The sequence below is a fragment of the Salvelinus fontinalis genome, chromosome 21 (genome assembly GCF_029448725.1).
Source record: "Salvelinus fontinalis isolate EN_2023a chromosome 21, ASM2944872v1, whole genome shotgun sequence".
Lineage (NCBI taxonomy): Eukaryota > Metazoa > Chordata > Actinopteri > Salmoniformes > Salmonidae > Salvelinus > Salvelinus fontinalis.
In genome coordinates, this window is record NC_074685.1 from 4,954,312 (window position 1) to 4,971,330 (window position 17,019).

The window sequence follows — 17,019 nt, forward strand, 5'->3', positions numbered from 1 at the left end:
GGACCCCTTGTACAACATTCTGATGGAAGATCATCAAAAGTAGGACCCATTTATGGTGTTATTTCATATATCTGTCGAACATGTTTACTATTAGTTTGCGCCCAGATTTTGTGCGCTCTCTCGCTATAACGTAAGCTGCATGTCGTACTGAAGTTATTTTTAGAATTCTAACACGGCGATTGCATTAAGAACTAGTGTATCTATCATTTCCTATACAACATGTATTTTTTAGTAAAGTTTATGAATAGTTATTTGGTCAGAATAGGTGAGTGTCATAAATATACCCGAACATTCTGGGAAAAAGATGCTACGTTAGCACAATGTATAACCACGGATCTCAGCTCTAAATATGCACATTTTCAAACAAACCATATATGTATTGTGTAATATGATGTTATAGGACTGTCATCTGATGAAGTTTATGAAGGTTAGTGAAATAATTAATATATTTTGCTGGTTTTGTCGCTGTCGCTACCGTTTGCCTTGAATCAATGCTGTTGTGTGGTTGGCTATTGTAGTAAGCTAATATAACGCTATATTGTGTTTTCGCTGTAAAACACTTAAAAAATCGGAAATATTGGCTGGATTCACAAGATATTTGTCTTTCATTTGCTGTACACCATGTATTTTTCAGAAATGTTTTATGATGAGTATTTAGGTATTTCACGTTGGTGTCTGTAATTACTCTGGCTGCTTCGGTGGTATTTGTGACGGTAGCTGTGATGGTAGGAGTAATGTAAAAATGATTTATACCTCAAATATGCACATTTTTCGAACAAAACAGATTTATTGTATAACATGTTATAAGACTGTCATCTGATGAAGTTGTTTCTTGGTTAGTTTGGTTGGTTTTTGGTTAGTTTGGTTGGTTTTGTGCAAGCTACCTGTGCTGTGAAAAATGTCTGTGCTTTTTTGTATTTGGTGGTGAGCTAACATAAATATACGTGGTGTTTTGGCTGTAAAACATTCTAAAAATCGGACATGTTGGCTGGATTCACAAGACGTTTATCTTTCATTTGCTGTATTGGACTTGTTAATGTGTGAAAGTTAAATATTTCTAAAAAATATCTTTTGAATTTCGCGCCCTGCACTTGAGCTGGCTGTTGTCATAAGTGTACCGACATCGGGCTTGCAGCCATAAGAAGTTTTAACATCGGCGGTGTGGACTAGGTTTCTATTCAATCGTTGATCGACATGGTAATGGCTCTATAGTATTGGAGAAAAGTTGAAAAAAACTGACCCTCTGTTACATCGTGACGTGTCATGTCGTAACGTACAGCATGCATAAAGCAACTATTTATGTCTTACAATCTCTCTCCACCAAGTGTAGCACTTCTCTCATCCTTTAAAAACAAGAAATGGACAGTGACGGGGGTAAGGGGGGATACTTAGTCATTTTTTGAGTCGTCACTGCAAGCGATCATGACTCTCAAAATACAATGTTTACTTCTGAAGATCACTTTAGCACCGCCCTAAAAACCCGATTCAAATTCGACACAAACCTTCAAATAGGTATGTAATGACACATTATATAAACTTTTTATAGTGTTTACATTTTAGAGGCGTTAAGGTGATACGTTGGACAGATGAAGTGAAAAAAGCAGTTTTTCCACAGGGCATCTCTCCTTCTCACTATCACACAATAGTTTCGCTTCCCCACCCGCCATTTTTAAAAAGACCCGACGGAGCTCATTGCCTTCTTGAATTATGCAGAGATGGGCATCATGAAGGTCTCGTCATTAATTTTGTTGGAAAGGAGAGCAATTGTGCTTTACATTGGTGTTGATCTAGGAATATTTACGGTTTTTGGGCGCATAAATAAGGTCAATTGTACGGACCAAGGTGATGTACAAAAGTGAGTGAGTTTACGTTAGTGATAAGTAGGATGCTGCTGGTATTGTAGCTATCTAGCTTATCTAGCTACCTGTCTTTCCCTGGTCTCGAGGATGATGACGAATCCGGTGAACCACAAAATGAACCGCTAATTGAACAATAAAGTTTGGGGTTTCAACACTGACTCCGTCGTTATTCCCCAAGATCACCTCAACCCACTCTGCACGTAACCGGACAATATCTTTGGCGCCACACAGTGCGGGGACGCGGACAGTTCTGTACGGGGACGCGGACAGTTCTGTACGGGGACGCGGGCAGTTCTGTACGGGGACGCGGGCAGTTCTGTACGGGGACGCGGGCAGTTCTGTACGGGGACAGTTCTGTACGGGGACGCGGGCAGTTCTGTACGGGGACGCGGGCAGTTCTGTACGGGGACGCGGGCAGTTCTGTACGGGGACAGTTCTGTACGGGGACGCGGGCAGTTCTGTACGGGGACGCGGGCAGTTCTGTACGGGGACGCGGGCAGTTCTGTACGGGGACGCGGACATTTCTGTACGGGGACGCGGACAGTTCTGTACGGGGACGCGGGCAGTTCTGTACGAGGACGCGGGCAGTTCTGTACGGGGACGCGGACAGTTCTGTACGGGGACGCGGGCAGTTCTGTACAAGGACGCGGACAGTTCTGTACGGGGCCGCGGGCAGTTCTGTACGGGGACGCGGACATTTCTGTACGGGGACGCGGGCAGTTCTGTACGTGGACGCGGACAGTTCTGTACGGGGACGCGGACAGTTCTGTATGTGGACGCGGACAGTTCTGTACGGGGACGCGGGCAGTTCTGTACGGGGACGAGGGCAGTTCTGTACGGGGACAGTTATGTACGGGGACGCGGGCAGTTCTGTACGGGGACAGTTCTGTACAGGGACGCGGGCAGTTCTGTACGGGGACGCGGGCAGTTCTGTACGGGGACAGTTCTGTACGGGGACGCGGGCAGTTCTGTACGGGGACGCGGGCAGTTCTGTACGGGGACAGTTCTGTACGGGGACGCGGGCAGTTCTGTACGGGGACGCGGGCAGTTCTGTACGGGGACGCGGGCAGTTCTGTACGGGGACGCGGACATTTCTGTACGGGGACGCGGACAGTTCTGTACGGGGACGCAGGCAGTTCTGTACGAGGACGCGGGCAGTTCTGTACGGGGACGCGGACAGTTCTGTACGGGGACGCGGACATTTCTGTACGGGGACGCGGGCAGTTCTGTACGTGGACGCGGACAGTTCTGTACGGGGACGCGGACAGTTCTGTATGTGGACGCGGACAGTTCTGTACGGGGACGCGGGCAGTTCTGTACGGGGACGCGGGCAGTTCTGTACGGGGGCAGTTATGTACGGGGACGCGGGCAGTTCTGTACGGGGACAGTTCTGTACAGGGACGCGGGCAGTTCTGTACGGGGACGCGGGCAGTTCTGTACGGGGACAGTTCTGTACGGGGACGCGGGCAGTTCTGTACGGGGACGCGGGCAGTTCTGTACGGGGACAGTTCTGTACGGGGACGCGGGCAGTTCTGTACGGGGACGCGGGCAGTTCTGTACGGGGACGCGGGCAGTTCTGTACGGGGACGCGGGCAGTTCTGTACGGGGACGCGGACATTTCTGTACGGGGACGCGGACAGTTCTGTACGGGGACGCAGGCAGTTCTGTACGAGGACGCGGGCAGTTCTGTACGGGGACGCGGACAGTTCTGTACGGGGACGCGGACAGTTCTGTACGGGGACGCGGACAGTTCTGTACGGGGACGCGGACAGTTCTGCACGGGGACGCGGGCAGTTCTGTACGGGGACGCGGGCAGTTCTGTACGGGGACGCGGGCAGTTCTGTACGGGGACAGTTCTGTACGGGGACGCGGGCAGTTCTGTACGGGGACGCGGGCAGTTCTGTACGGGGACGCGGGCAGTTCTGTACGGGGACAGTTCTGTACGGGGACGCGGGCAGTTCTGTACGGGGACGCGGGCAGTTCTGTACGGGGACGCGGGCAGTTCTGTACGGGGACGCGGGCAGTTCTGTACGGGGACGCGGACATTTCTGTACGGGGACGCGGACAGTTCTGTACGGGGACGCGGGCAGTTCTGTACGAGGACGCGGGCAGTTCTGTACGGGGACGCGGACAGTTCTGTACGGGGACGCGGGCAGTTCTGTACGAGGACGCGGACAGTTCTGTACGGGGCCGCGGGCAGTTCTGTACGGGGACGCGGACATTTCTGTACGGGGACGCGGGCAGTTCTGTACGTGGACGCGGACAGTTCTGTACGGGGACGCGGACAGTTCTGTACGTGGACGCGGACAGTTCTGTACGGGGACGCGGGCAGTTCTGTACGGGGACGCGGGCAGTTCTGTACGGGGGCAGTTCTGTACGGGGACGCGGGCAGTTCTGTACGGGGACAGTTCTGTACAGGGACGCGGGCAGTTCTGTACGGGGACGCGGGCAGTTCTGTACGGGGACAGTTCTGTACGGGGACGCGGGCAGTTCTGTACGGGGACGCGGGCAGTTCTGTACGGGGACAGTTCTGTACGGGGACGCGGGCAGTTCTGTACGGGGACGCGGGCAGTTCTGTACGGGGACGCGGGCAGTTCTGTACGGGGACGCGGACATTTCTGTACGGGGACGCGTACAGTTCTGTACGGGGACGCGGGCAGTTCTGTACGAGGACGCGGGCAGTTCTGTACGGGGACGCGGACAGTTCTGTACGGGGACGGTGGCAGTTCTGTACGAGGACGCGGACAGTTCTGTACGGGGCCGCGGGCAGTTCTGTACGGGGACGCGGACATTTCTGTACGGGGACGCGGGCAGTTCTGTACGTGGACGCGGACAGTTCTGTACGGGGACGCGGACAGTTCTGTACGTGGACGCGGACAGTTCTGTACGGGGACGCGGGCAGTTCTGTACGGGGACGCGGGCAGTTCTGTACGGGGGCAGTTCTGTACGGGGACGCGGGCAGTTCTGTACGGGGACAGTTCTGTACAGGGACGCGGGCAGTTCTGTACGGGGACGCGGGCAGTTCTGTACGGGGACAGTTCTGTACGGGGACGCGGGCAGTTCTGTACGGGGACGCGGGCAGTTCTGTACGGGGACAGTTCTGTACGGGGACGCGGGCAGTTCTGTACGGGGACGCGGGCAGTTCTGTACGGGGACGCGGGCAGTTCTGTACGGGGACGCGGACATTTCTGTACGGGGACGCGGACAGTTCTGTACGGGGACGCGGGCAGTTCTGTACGAGGACGCGGGCAGTTCTGTACGGGGACGCGGACAGTTCTGTACGGGGACGCGGACAGTTCTGTACGGGGACGCGGGCAGTTCTGTACGAGGACGCGGACAGTTCTGTACGGGGCCGCGGGCAGTTCTGTACGGGGACGCGGACATTTCTTTACGGGGACGCGGGCAGTTCTGTACGTGGACGCGGGCAGTTCTGTACGGGGACGCGGGCAGTTCTGTACGGGGACAGTTCTGTACGGGGACGCGGGCAGTTCTGTACGGGGACGCGGGCAGTTCTGTACGGGGACAGTTCTGTACGGGGACGCGGGCAGTTCTGTACGGGGACGCGGGCAGTTCTGTACGGGGACGCGGGCAGTTCTGTACGGGGACGCGGGCAGTTCTGTACGGGGACGCGGGCAGTTCTGTACGGGGACGCGGGCAGTTCTGTACGGGGACGCGGGCATTTCTGTACGGGGACGCGGACAGTTCTGTACGGGGACGCGGGCAGTTCTGTACGAGGACGCGGGCAGTTCTGTACGGGGACGCGGACAGTTCTGTACGGGGACGCGGGCAGTTCTGTACGGGGACGCGGGCAGTTCTGTACGAGGACGCGGGCAGTTCTGTACGAGGACGCGGGCAGTTCTGTACGAGGACGCGGGCAGTTCTGTACGGGGACGCGGACAGTTCCGTACGGGGACGCGGGCAGTTCTGTACGGGGACGCGGACAGTTCTGTACGTGGACGCGGACAGTTCTGTACGGGGACGCGGGCAGTTCTGTACGGGGACGCGGGCAGTTCTGTACGGGGGCAGTTCTGTACGGGGACGCGGGCAGTTCTGTACGGGGACAGTTCTGTACAGGGACGCGGGCAGTTCTGTACGGGGACGCGGGCAGTTCTGTACGGGGACAGTTCTGTACGGGGACGCGGGCAGTTCTGTACGGGGACGCGGGCAGTTCTGTACGGGGACAGTTCTGTACGGGGACGCGGGCAGTTCTGTACGGGGACGCGGGCAGTTCTGTACGGGGACGCGGGCAGTTCTGTACGGGGACGCGGACATTTCTGTACGGGGACGCGGACAGTTCTGTACGGGGACGCGGGCAGTTCTGTACGAGGACGCGGGCAGTTCTGTACGGGGACGCGGACAGTTCTGTACGGGGACGGTGGCAGTTCTGTACGAGGACGCGGACAGTTCTGTACGGGGCCGCGGGCAGTTCTGTACGGGGACGCGGACATTTCTGTACGGGGACGCGGGCAGTTCTGTACGTGGACGCGGACAGTTCTGTACGGGGACGCGGACAGTTCTGTACGTGGACGCGGACAGTTCTGTACGGGGACGCGGGCAGTTCTGTACGGGGACGCGGGCAGTTCTGTACGGGGGCAGTTCTGTACGGGGACGCGGGCAGTTCTGTACGGGGACAGTTCTGTACAGGGACGCGGGCAGTTCTGTACGGGGACGCGGGCAGTTCTGTACGGGGACAGTTCTGTACGGGGACGCGGGCAGTTCTGTACGGGGACGCGGGCAGTTCTGTACGGGGACAGTTCTGTACGGGGACGCGGGCAGTTCTGTACGGGGACGCGGGCAGTTCTGTACGGGGACGCGGGCAGTTCTGTACGGGGACGCGGACATTTCTGTACGGGGACGCGGACAGTTCTGTACGGGGACGCGGGCAGTTCTGTACGAGGACGCGGGCAGTTCTGTACGGGGACGCGGACAGTTCTGTACGGGGACGCGGACAGTTCTGTACGGGGACGCGGGCAGTTCTGTACGAGGACGCGGACAGTTCTGTACGGGGCCGCGGGCAGTTCTGTACGGGGACGCGGACATTTCTGTACGGGGACGCGGGCAGTTCTGTACGTGGACGCGGACAGTTCTGTACGGGGACGCGGACAGTTCTGTACGTGGACGCGGACAGTTCTGTACGGGGACGCGGGCAGTTCTGTACGGGGACGCGGGCAGTTCTGTACGGGGACAGTTCTGTACGGGGACGCGGGCAGTTCTGTACGGGGACGCGGGCAGTTCTGTACGGGGACAGTTCTGTACGGGGACGCGGGCAGTTCTGTACGGGGACGCGGGCAGTTCTGTACGGGGACGCGGGCAGTTCTGTACGGGGACGCGGGCAGTTCTGTACGGGGACGCGGGCAGTTCTGTACGGGGACGCGGACATTTCTGTACGGGGACGCGGACAGTTCTGTACGGGGACGCGGGCAGTTCTGTACGAGGACGCGGGCAGTTCTGTACGGGGACGCGGACAGTTCTGTACGGGGACGCGGGCAGTTCTGTACGGGGACGCGGGCAGTTCTGTACGAGGACGCGGGCAGTTCTGTACGAGGACGCGGGCAGTTCTGTACGAGGACGCGGGCAGTTCTGTACGGGGACGCGGACAGTTCCGTACGGGGACGTGGGCAGTTCTGTACGAGGACGCGGGCAGTTCTGTACGGGGACGCGGGCAGTTCTGTACGGGGACGGTGGCAGTTCTGTACGAGGACGCGGGCAGTTCTGTATGGGGACGCGGGCAGTTCTGTACGGGGCCGCGGGCAGTTCTGTACGGGGCCGCGGGCAGTTCTGTATGGGGCCGCGGGCAGTTCTGTACGGGGACGCGGACAGTTCCAGAACGCGGACATGAGCAGTACAACACAATCAACTAAACCCAGTCTTTACAGTGGGTTACTGAAGTAATATTCATGTTTTATTATGTAAAAACAAACATCCTAAGTTTTTTTTATAACAATATGTTGAGATCTGGGCCCATATCCACAAAGTGTCTCAGAGTAGAAAATCGGTCGTATAAATACTGAGAATAAAGACATTTTACACTTATGGGTATACATTAAAGCTATGCATGAAGTCTCTAGTCCCACCTAGTCGTCAGATATTTAGGACACCTCGTGAGCTCTCCTAAGTAGTTAAGAGTTAACAGCAGGTGTCTTGATAATACTATAGAATAATGCAGCGAGTCAGTGGTTCCTGCGCCACATGTAAATGCTTTGCAGTAGTTAAAAATAATGTTTTATATTTCTACATAATCAATCCATAAATGATATAGACCTACATGCAACAGTATGTCTTGCTTTTTTGACGATGATTTATGTATAATAATTATGTATAATAAGTGATACCATGTATGTCTGCAGAGCATTTTGTCTTCATTGTAGCAGATTAACTCATGCTTATTTCTGAAAACTCAGGTTTTCGCCCAGCGGCTAAGGAGTTGGACTTGTGGCCGAAAAGTGGCTCGTTTGAATCCCGGGCCGGGCGTTGGAAAAAACGGGGGGAATTTATCTGACTGTTGGAGGGCTGCTGGGTGTCACGACTTCCGCCGAAGTCAGTCCCTCTCCTTGTTCGGGCGGCGTTCGGCGGTCGACGTCACCCGTCTTCTAGCCACTCCACCTTAAATTTTCCATTTGTTTTGTCTTGTTTTCCCGCACACCTGGTTTACATCTCCTCATTAGTACAATGTGTATTTAGCCCTCTGTTCCCTCCATGTCTGTGTGTGGTATTGTTGATTGTCATGTTTTCATTCGTTACGTGTGTAACGCTTCAGGTTACTTTTGCGCCGGGTATTGTTCACCCGTGGTTTGGGTATTTATACCTATTTTGTGTATTTTTGCGCTATCGCTTTTCCTCTTGGGCCGGAGTGTTGTGGCACAGTTGCGTCCGGTTGATTTTCCTCTGCCTGGAATAAAGTGTGCCTGTTCACTCATCTCTGCTCTTCTGCACCTGACTTCCATGCACCAGTCACACACACTGTCTGACACTGGGTTCACATCCTCAAAAGATTCACCTTTCGTTGATCAGAACTCCAGAGGTTCTTCTTCACCGAACCCAAAAATATATATATACACTGCTCAAAAAAATAAAGGGAACACTTAAACAGCACAATGTAACTCCAAGTCAATCACACTTCTGTCAAATCAAACTGGCCACTTAGGAAGCAACACTGATTGACAATAAATTTCACATGCTGTTGTGCAAATGGAATAGATAAAAGGTGGAAATTATAGGCAATTAGCAAGACACCCCCAAAAAAGGAGTGATTCTGCAGGTGGTGACCACAGACCACTTCTCATTTCCTATGCTTCCTGGCTGATGTTTTGGTCACTTTTGAATGCTGGCGGTGCTCTCACTCTAGTGGTAGCATGAGACGGAGTCTACAACCCACACAAGTGGCTCAGGTAGTGCAGTTCATCCAGGATGGCACATCAATGCGAGCTGTGGCAAAAAGGTTTGCTGTGTCTGTCAGCGTAGTGTCCAGAGCATGGAGGCGCTACCAGGAGACAGGCCAGTACATCAGGAGATGTGGAGGAGGCCGTAGGAGGGCAACAACCCAGCAGCAGGACCGCTACCTCCGCCTTTGTGCAAGGAGGTGCACTGCCAGAGCCCTGCAAAATTACCTCCAGCAGGCCACAAATGTGCATGTGTCTGCTCAAACGGTCAGAAACAGACTCCATGAGGGTGGTATGAGGGCCTGACGTCCACAGGTGGGGGTTGTGCTTACAGCCCAGCACCGTGCAGGACGTTTGGCATTTGCCAGAGAACACCAAGATTGGCAAATTCGCCACTGGCGCCCTGTGCTCTTCACAGATGAAAGCAGGTTCACACTGAGCACATGAGCACATGTGACAGACGTGACAGAGTCTGGAGACGCCGTGGAGAACGTTCTGCTGCCTGCAACATCCTCCAGCATGACCGGTTTGGCGATGGGTCAGTCATGGTGTGGGGTGGCATTTCTTTGTGGGGCCGCACAGCCCTCCATGTGCTCGCCAGAGGTAGCCTGACTGCCATTAGGTACCGAGATGAGATCCTCAGACCCCTTGTGAGACCATATGCTGACACATGCACATTTGTGGCCTGCTGGAGGTAATTTTGCAGGTCTCTGGCAGTGCACCTCCTTGCACAAAGACGGAGGTAGCGGTCCTGCTGCTGGGTTGTTGCCCTCCTACGGCCTCCTCCACGTCTCCTGATGTACTGGCCTGTCTCCTGGTAGCGCCTCCATGCTCTGGACACTACGCTGACAGACACAGCAAACCCTTTTGCCACAGCTCCCATTGATGTGCCATCCTGGATAAACTGCACTACCTGAGCCACTTGTGTGGGTTGTAGACTCCGTCTTATGCTACCACTAGAGTGAGAGCACCGCCAGCATTCAAAAGTGACCAAAACATCAGCCAGGAAGCATAGGAACTGAGAAGTGGTCTGTGGTCACCACCTGCAGAATCACTCCTTTTTTGGGGGTGTCTTGCTAATTGCCTATAATTTCCACCTTTTGTCTATTCCATTTGCACAACAGCATGTGAAATGTATTGTCAATCAGTGTTGCTTCCTAAGTGGACAGTTTGATTTCATAGAAGTGTGATTGACTTGGAGTTACATTGTATTGTTTAGGTGTTCCCTTTATTTTTTTGAGCAGTGTATAACTTTTAGTGGTTCCATATATTAAGGAAGTGATAGAAGCCTTTTTGGTTCTATAAGGAACCTTCTTTTCTAAGAGTGTATAATTAATAAACACGTTTTTCTTTTGATTATTTAATTATCTACATCATGTTATATCAAGTTCTCCCTTTGGAGCACAACATCACATTGTTAAAAAATAATCCTAAATTGGGCGTGGCTATAAATTGGTCAATTGAAGGCATCTAGGGCGTAATATGTGTTCGATGAAAATGAACATTGTATGCAACGTTGTAGGCAACATTATTGGCGAGGGACTTGATGCTACTATGCCAAAGATATTTAGAGTTGTTAAACGGGTGTGAAGAGTGGGAGTTGATATAACGGTTATATTGTCAAAATTCTGCTTGTAACAACGATCAGAATTGGTAAAAACAATATGCATTCCATTATATTAGGCAATAATTAAGAGTAGGCAAAGTGGTTGTGTCATGTGAAAATTCTATCAACTGTCTTACATGGCAACGAGTACAGTCAGGGTGCTGTCAGGGTCCCTGAGGTACCTCCACAGACCCCGGATTCAGAACCCCTGCAGTACCTCCACAGACCCCGGATTGAGAACCCCTGATATAGCAGATGCTCTTATCCCGAGAGATTTACAGGAAGTGCATTCATCTTAAAATAGATATTTATTTTGGAAATAAACTTAATAAATTCTTCATAAAATTGTCATCTTACCTCTTAGCTTTGGTGTCATGTCCCCCAGAGAGATGGATTTTAGAGGCAGGGCCCCCCTCCTCTCTCTCCCCAGAGAGACTCATTTTAGAGGCAGGTCCCTCCTCTCTCTCCACAGAGAGACTCATTTTAGAGGCAGGACCCCCCTCCTCTCTCTCCCCAGAGAGACTCATTTTAGAGGCAGGTCCCTCCTCTCTCTCCACAGAGAGACTCATTTTAGAGGCAGGTCCCTCCTCTCTCTCCACAGAGAGACTCATTTTAGAGGCAGGGCCCCCCTCCTCTCTCTCCACAGAGAGACTCATTTTAGAGGCAGGTCCCTCCTCTCTCTCCACAGAGAGACTCATTTTAGAGGCAGGTCCCTCCTCTCTCTCCACAGAGAGACTCATTTTAGAGCACTGTCCCCTAAACAGAGATCCAGCATGTTGGTTGTGGTTAACACAGTGACAACTAATGATTGAATGTCAATTCTTCTCATTTATTCATTATTTCTTTGAGAAATAAAACATTTACTAACAGACATAGAAACAGTCAGGTGATTTAATGACATGAACATGTAGTTGTGACATTTCATCTCCATGGTAACTGTCAATAATAATAATAATAATAAATCACTGTTTGTTAAGGTAGTTCTAGACAGTACAGCAACACAAGGCCATGTCTCACAACTATTTGTATTCACTAACAGTCTTTGAGAAATATATTTTTAACAACTTTCTCTTTTAATTCACTACATTCATGAAGAAAATAATGTACTTTTTACTATATACATTTTCCCTGACACCCAAAAGCACTCGTTACATTTTGAATGCTTAGCAGGACAGGAACATGGTCCAATTCACGCACTTATCAAGAGATCATCCCTGGTCATCCCTACTGCCTCTGATCTGGAGGACTCACTAAACAGAGAACATCCCTGGTCATCCCTACTGCCTCTGATCTGGAGGACTCACTAAACAGAGAACATCCCTGGTCATCCCTACTGCCTCTGATCTGGAGGACTCACTAAACAGAGAACATCCCTGGTCATCCCTACTGCCTCTGATCTGGCAGACTCACTAAACACAAATGCTTTTGATATTAAATGACGTCTGAGTGTTGGAGTGTGACCCTGGCTATCCATAAATTAAAATAACAAGAAAATTGTGCCGTCTGATTTGCTTAATATAAGGAATTTTAAATTATCACTACTTTACTTTAAGTATATTTTAGAAAATACATTTACTTTGATATACTTGTGTATATTTAAAAACAATACTTTTAGACTTTTACTGAAGTAGTATTTTACTGGGTCAATTTCACTTGAGTCATGTTCTATGAAGGAATCTTTCCTTTTACTCCAGTTTGAGAACTGAGTTCAGTTTCCACCGCTGTTCTAACGTTCCATATGAGATTCCACAGACATTCTGGAACGGCGTCGGCTACAAAGTTACTTTCCATTTCATATCAGGAAATAAAGTAACGGTCACTGGGTGAAGTTGTTTGGCATTGCCCGGCTCCCCGGGTGAGCAGACTTTGCAGATTTTAGACCATTCCATTGGTCCTTAAAAAGTTGTCCACCCACCTGTAGCACCGGGACATGCAAAACGAACATCCCACTGTCGCAGCGCACTGAGACACAGAGTTCTAAACCCAGACGCGTTTCTTCAAGACATCTCTCTTACATTATTTTTGATAAACATATAATTTACTGGAAACCAAGTTTAGCTGTGTTTTTGCCTCCAAAATGTGAGTTGCTGTAGGACTTAAATAACTGTAAGTGCTGGTAAGAACAAAAGGATTGAGAAACCCTATAAAACCATATAATTGAAAACCTCCTCCACCATCTTTATCAGACGTTTTACTGATAACATGTCGGTCTACTGATTAGTTTACACTTTGAAAACTGCTGTCTGTCAGCAACTCAGCTCAAGTAGCAGTTCTACTAACTAGTAATATCTCATTACAGGTATTAATTATCTTACTCTGTCCTTTAGAATAAATTATTGTTCACAGATACTTACCTCTTCTTTCTTCTTCTCTCCATATTGCGTTTTCTGCTCTGTCGTCTCAAAATGGATCCTCAACAAAAGAAAACTTTACTTTCTGTTTCAGATCAGCCGTCTCCCCACCCTGATAATAAAGTGTTTTATTGGTATCTTCCACTAGATGGCAGTAAACACCCGCTGTAACTAGACTTTACAACTATGTGTTCGGTTTCATACAGGCAGTGTCCCAGAGTTGGAGTGCTGATCTAGGATCAGGTCCCTCCTCTCCATGTAATCTGATTCATTATGATCTAGGATCAGGTCCCCTCTCTCCATGTAATCTGATTCATTATGATCTAGGATCAGGTCCTCCTCTCCATGTAATCTTATTCATTATGATCTAGGATCAGGTCCCCCCTCTCCATGTAATCTGATTCATTATGATCTAGGATCAGGTCCCCTCTCTCCATGTAATCTGATTCATTATGATCTAGGATCAGGTCCCCCCTCTCCATGTAATCTGATTCATTATGATCTAGGATCAGGTCCCCCCTCTCCACCTAATCTGATTCATTATGATCTAGGATCAGGTCCCTCCTCTCCATGTAATCTGATTCATTATGATCTAGGATCAGGTCCCCACTCTCATGTAATCTGATTCATTATGATCTAGGATCAGGTCCCCCCTGTCCATGTAATCTGATTCATTATGATCTAGGATCAGGTCCCTCCTCTCCATGTAAACTGATTCATTATGATCTAGGATCAGGTCCCCCTCTCCACCTAATCTGATTCATTATGATCTAGGATCAGGTCCCTCCTCTCCATGTAATCTGATTCATTATGATCTAGGATCAGGTCCCCTCTCTCCATGTAATCTGATTCATTATGATCTAGGATCAGGTCCCTCCTCTCCATGTAATCTGATTCATTATGATCTAGGATCAGGTCCCCTCTCCCCATGTAATCTGATTCATTATGATCTAGGATCAGGTCCCTCCTCTCCATGTAATCTGATTCATTATGATCTAGGATCAGGTCCTCCTCTCCATGTAATCTGATTCATTATGATCTAGGATCAGGTCCCCTCTCTCCATGTAATCTGATTCATTATGGTCTAGGATCAGGTCCTCCTCTCCATGTAATCTGATTCATTATGATCTAGGATCAGGTCCCTCTCCATGTAATCTGATTCATTATGATCTAGGATCAGGTCCCCCTCTCCACCTAATCTGATTCATTATGATCTAGGATCAGGTCCCCTCTCTCCATGTAATCTGATTCATTATGATCTAGGATCAGGTCCCCTCTCCCCATGTAATCTGATTCATTATGATCTAGGATCAGGTCCCCCCTGTCCATGTAATCTGATTCATTATGATCTAGGATCAGGTCCTCCTCTCCATGTAATCTGATTCATTATGATCTAGGATCAGGTCCCCCTGTCCATGTAATCTGACTCATTATGATCTAGGATCAGGTCCTCCTCTCCATGTAATCTGATTCATTATGGTCTAGGATCAGGTCCCCTCTCTCCATTTAATCTGATTCATTATGATCTAGGATCAGGTCCTCCTCTCCATGTAATCTGATTCATTATGATCTAGGATCAGGTCCCCTCTCTCCATGTAATCTGATTCATTATGATCTAGGATCAGGTCCCCCTCTCCACCTAATCTGATTCATTATGATCTAGGATCAGGTCCCCTCTCTCCATGTAATCTGATTCATTATGATCTAGGATCAGGTCCCTCCTCTCGATGTAATCTGATTCATTATGATCTAGGATCAGGTCCCTCCTCTCCATGTAATCTGATTCATTATGATCTAGGATCAGGTCCTCTCTCTCCATGTAATCTGGTTCATTATGATCTAGGATCAGGTCCCTCCTCTCCATGTAATCTGATTCATTATGATCTAGGATCAGGTCCTCCTCTCCATGTAATCTGATTCGTTATGATCTAGGATCAGGTCCACCCTTCTCCATGTAATCTGATTCATTATGATCTAGGATCAGGTCCCCCCTCTCCATGTAATCTGATTCATTATGATCTAGGATCAGGTCCACCGGTCTCCATGTAATCTGATTCATTATGATCTAGGATCAGGTCCTCCTCTCCATGTAATCTGATTCGTTATGATCTAGGATCAGGTCCACCCTTCTCCATGTAATCTGATTCATTATGATCTAGGATCAGGTCCCCCCTCTCCATGTAATCTGATTCATTATGATCTAGGATCAGGTCCACCGGTCTCCATGTAATCTGATTCATTATGATCTAGGATCAGGTCCCTCCTCTCCATGTAATCTGATTCATTATGATCTAGGATCAGGTCCTCCTCTCCATGTAATCTGATTCATTATGATCTAGGATCAGGTCCCCTCTCTCCATGTAATCTGATTCATTATGATCTAGGATCAGGTCCCCTCTCTCCATGTAATCTGATTCATTATGATCTAGGATCAGGTCCCCTCTCCCCATGTAATCTGATTCATTATGATCTAGGATCAGGTCCCCCCTGTTCATGTAATCTGATTCATTATGATCTAGGATCAGGTCCTCCTCTCCATGTAATCTGATTCATTATGATCTAGGATCAGGTCCCCTCTCTCCATGTAATCTGATTCATTATGATCTAGGATCAGGTCCCCCTTTCCATGTAATCTGACTCATTATGATCTAGGATCAGGTCCTCCTCTCCATGTAATCTGATTCATTATGGTCTAGGATCAGGTCCCCTCTCTCCATGTAATCTGATTCATTATGATCTAGGATCAGGTCCCTCCTCTCGATGTAATCTGATTCATTATGATCTAGGATCAGGTCCCTCCTCTCCATGTAATCTGATTCATTATGATCTAGGATCAGGTCCTCTCTCTCCATGTAATCTGGTTCATTATAATCTAGGATCAGGTCCCTCCTCTCCATGTAATCTGATTCATTATGATCTAGGATCAGGTCCTCCTCTCCATGTAATCTGATTCGTTATGATCTAGGATCAGGTCCACCCTTCTCCATGTAATCTGATTCATTATGATCTAGGATCAGGTCCCCCCTCTACATGTAATCTGATTCATTATGATCTAGGATCAGGTCCTCCTCTCCATGTAATCTGATTCATTATGATCTAGGATCAGGTCCACCGGTCTCCATGTAATCTGATTCATTATGATCTAGGATCAGGTCCCTCCTCTCCATGTAATCTGATTCATTATGATCTAGGATCAGGTCCCCCTCTCCATGTAATCTGATTCATTATGATCTAGGATCAGGTCCCCCCTCTCCATGTAATCTGATTCATTATGATCTAGGATCAGGTCCCTCCTCTCCATGTAATCGGATTCATTATGATCTAGGATCAGGTCCCCTCTCTCCATGTAATCTGATTCATTATGATCTAGGATCAGGTCTCCTCTCTCCATGTAATCTGATTCATTATGATCTAGGATCAGGTCCCCCTCTCCATGTAATCTGATTCATTATGATCTAAAAGGCTAAACTGATCCTAGATCAGCTCTCCTACTCTTTATGAATACTGTCACAGGTGACTCCTCCAGATGAGGCTCATGATTTATAAGTTATATTCTTTAAGAATCAATTAGTATCGTTCATTGAACTGCTTTGCCATGAACAGATCTGTGAGGTCTTAACTGAAAGGTTCTATATAGACCTGATGGTCATTTTAATGGGGTTGAACATCCATCCCATCAGATTGTGTAAAGGATGTTATGAGTTCAGAAAAATAGAGACTTGGAAGCATCTCTCTGACCTCACCCTGCTGAAACACACTCAAGACAAGACCACATAGCTACAGATACATGTCTGTTTCTACCCACTTTTACAGCCAATGTATGG

At 49.4% G+C, this 17,019-nt stretch overlaps 1 protein-coding gene across 3 annotated transcripts in view; it reads right to left on the minus strand.

Annotated features, from left to right (window-relative positions):
* Positions 1–13,297, minus strand: part of LOC129818065 (NACHT, LRR and PYD domains-containing protein 12-like) — a 41,287-nt gene extending 27,990 nt beyond the window's left edge. For 2 of the 3 annotated variants that reach the window (XM_055873609.1, XM_055873608.1), the window contains exons 1-2: positions 13,199–13,297; positions 11,202–11,600 (exon numbers count right to left, since the gene is read on the minus strand). In XM_055873609.1, the coding sequence (XP_055729584.1) occupies positions 11,202–11,600; positions 13,199–13,221 (422 nt within the window). In that variant the 5' untranslated portion in view covers positions 13,222–13,297. The remainder of the gene's footprint in view (positions 1–11,201; positions 11,601–13,198) is intronic. The other variant, XM_055873610.1, reaches the window with a different exon arrangement.
* Between the last annotated feature and the right edge of the window lie 3,722 nt (positions 13,298–17,019).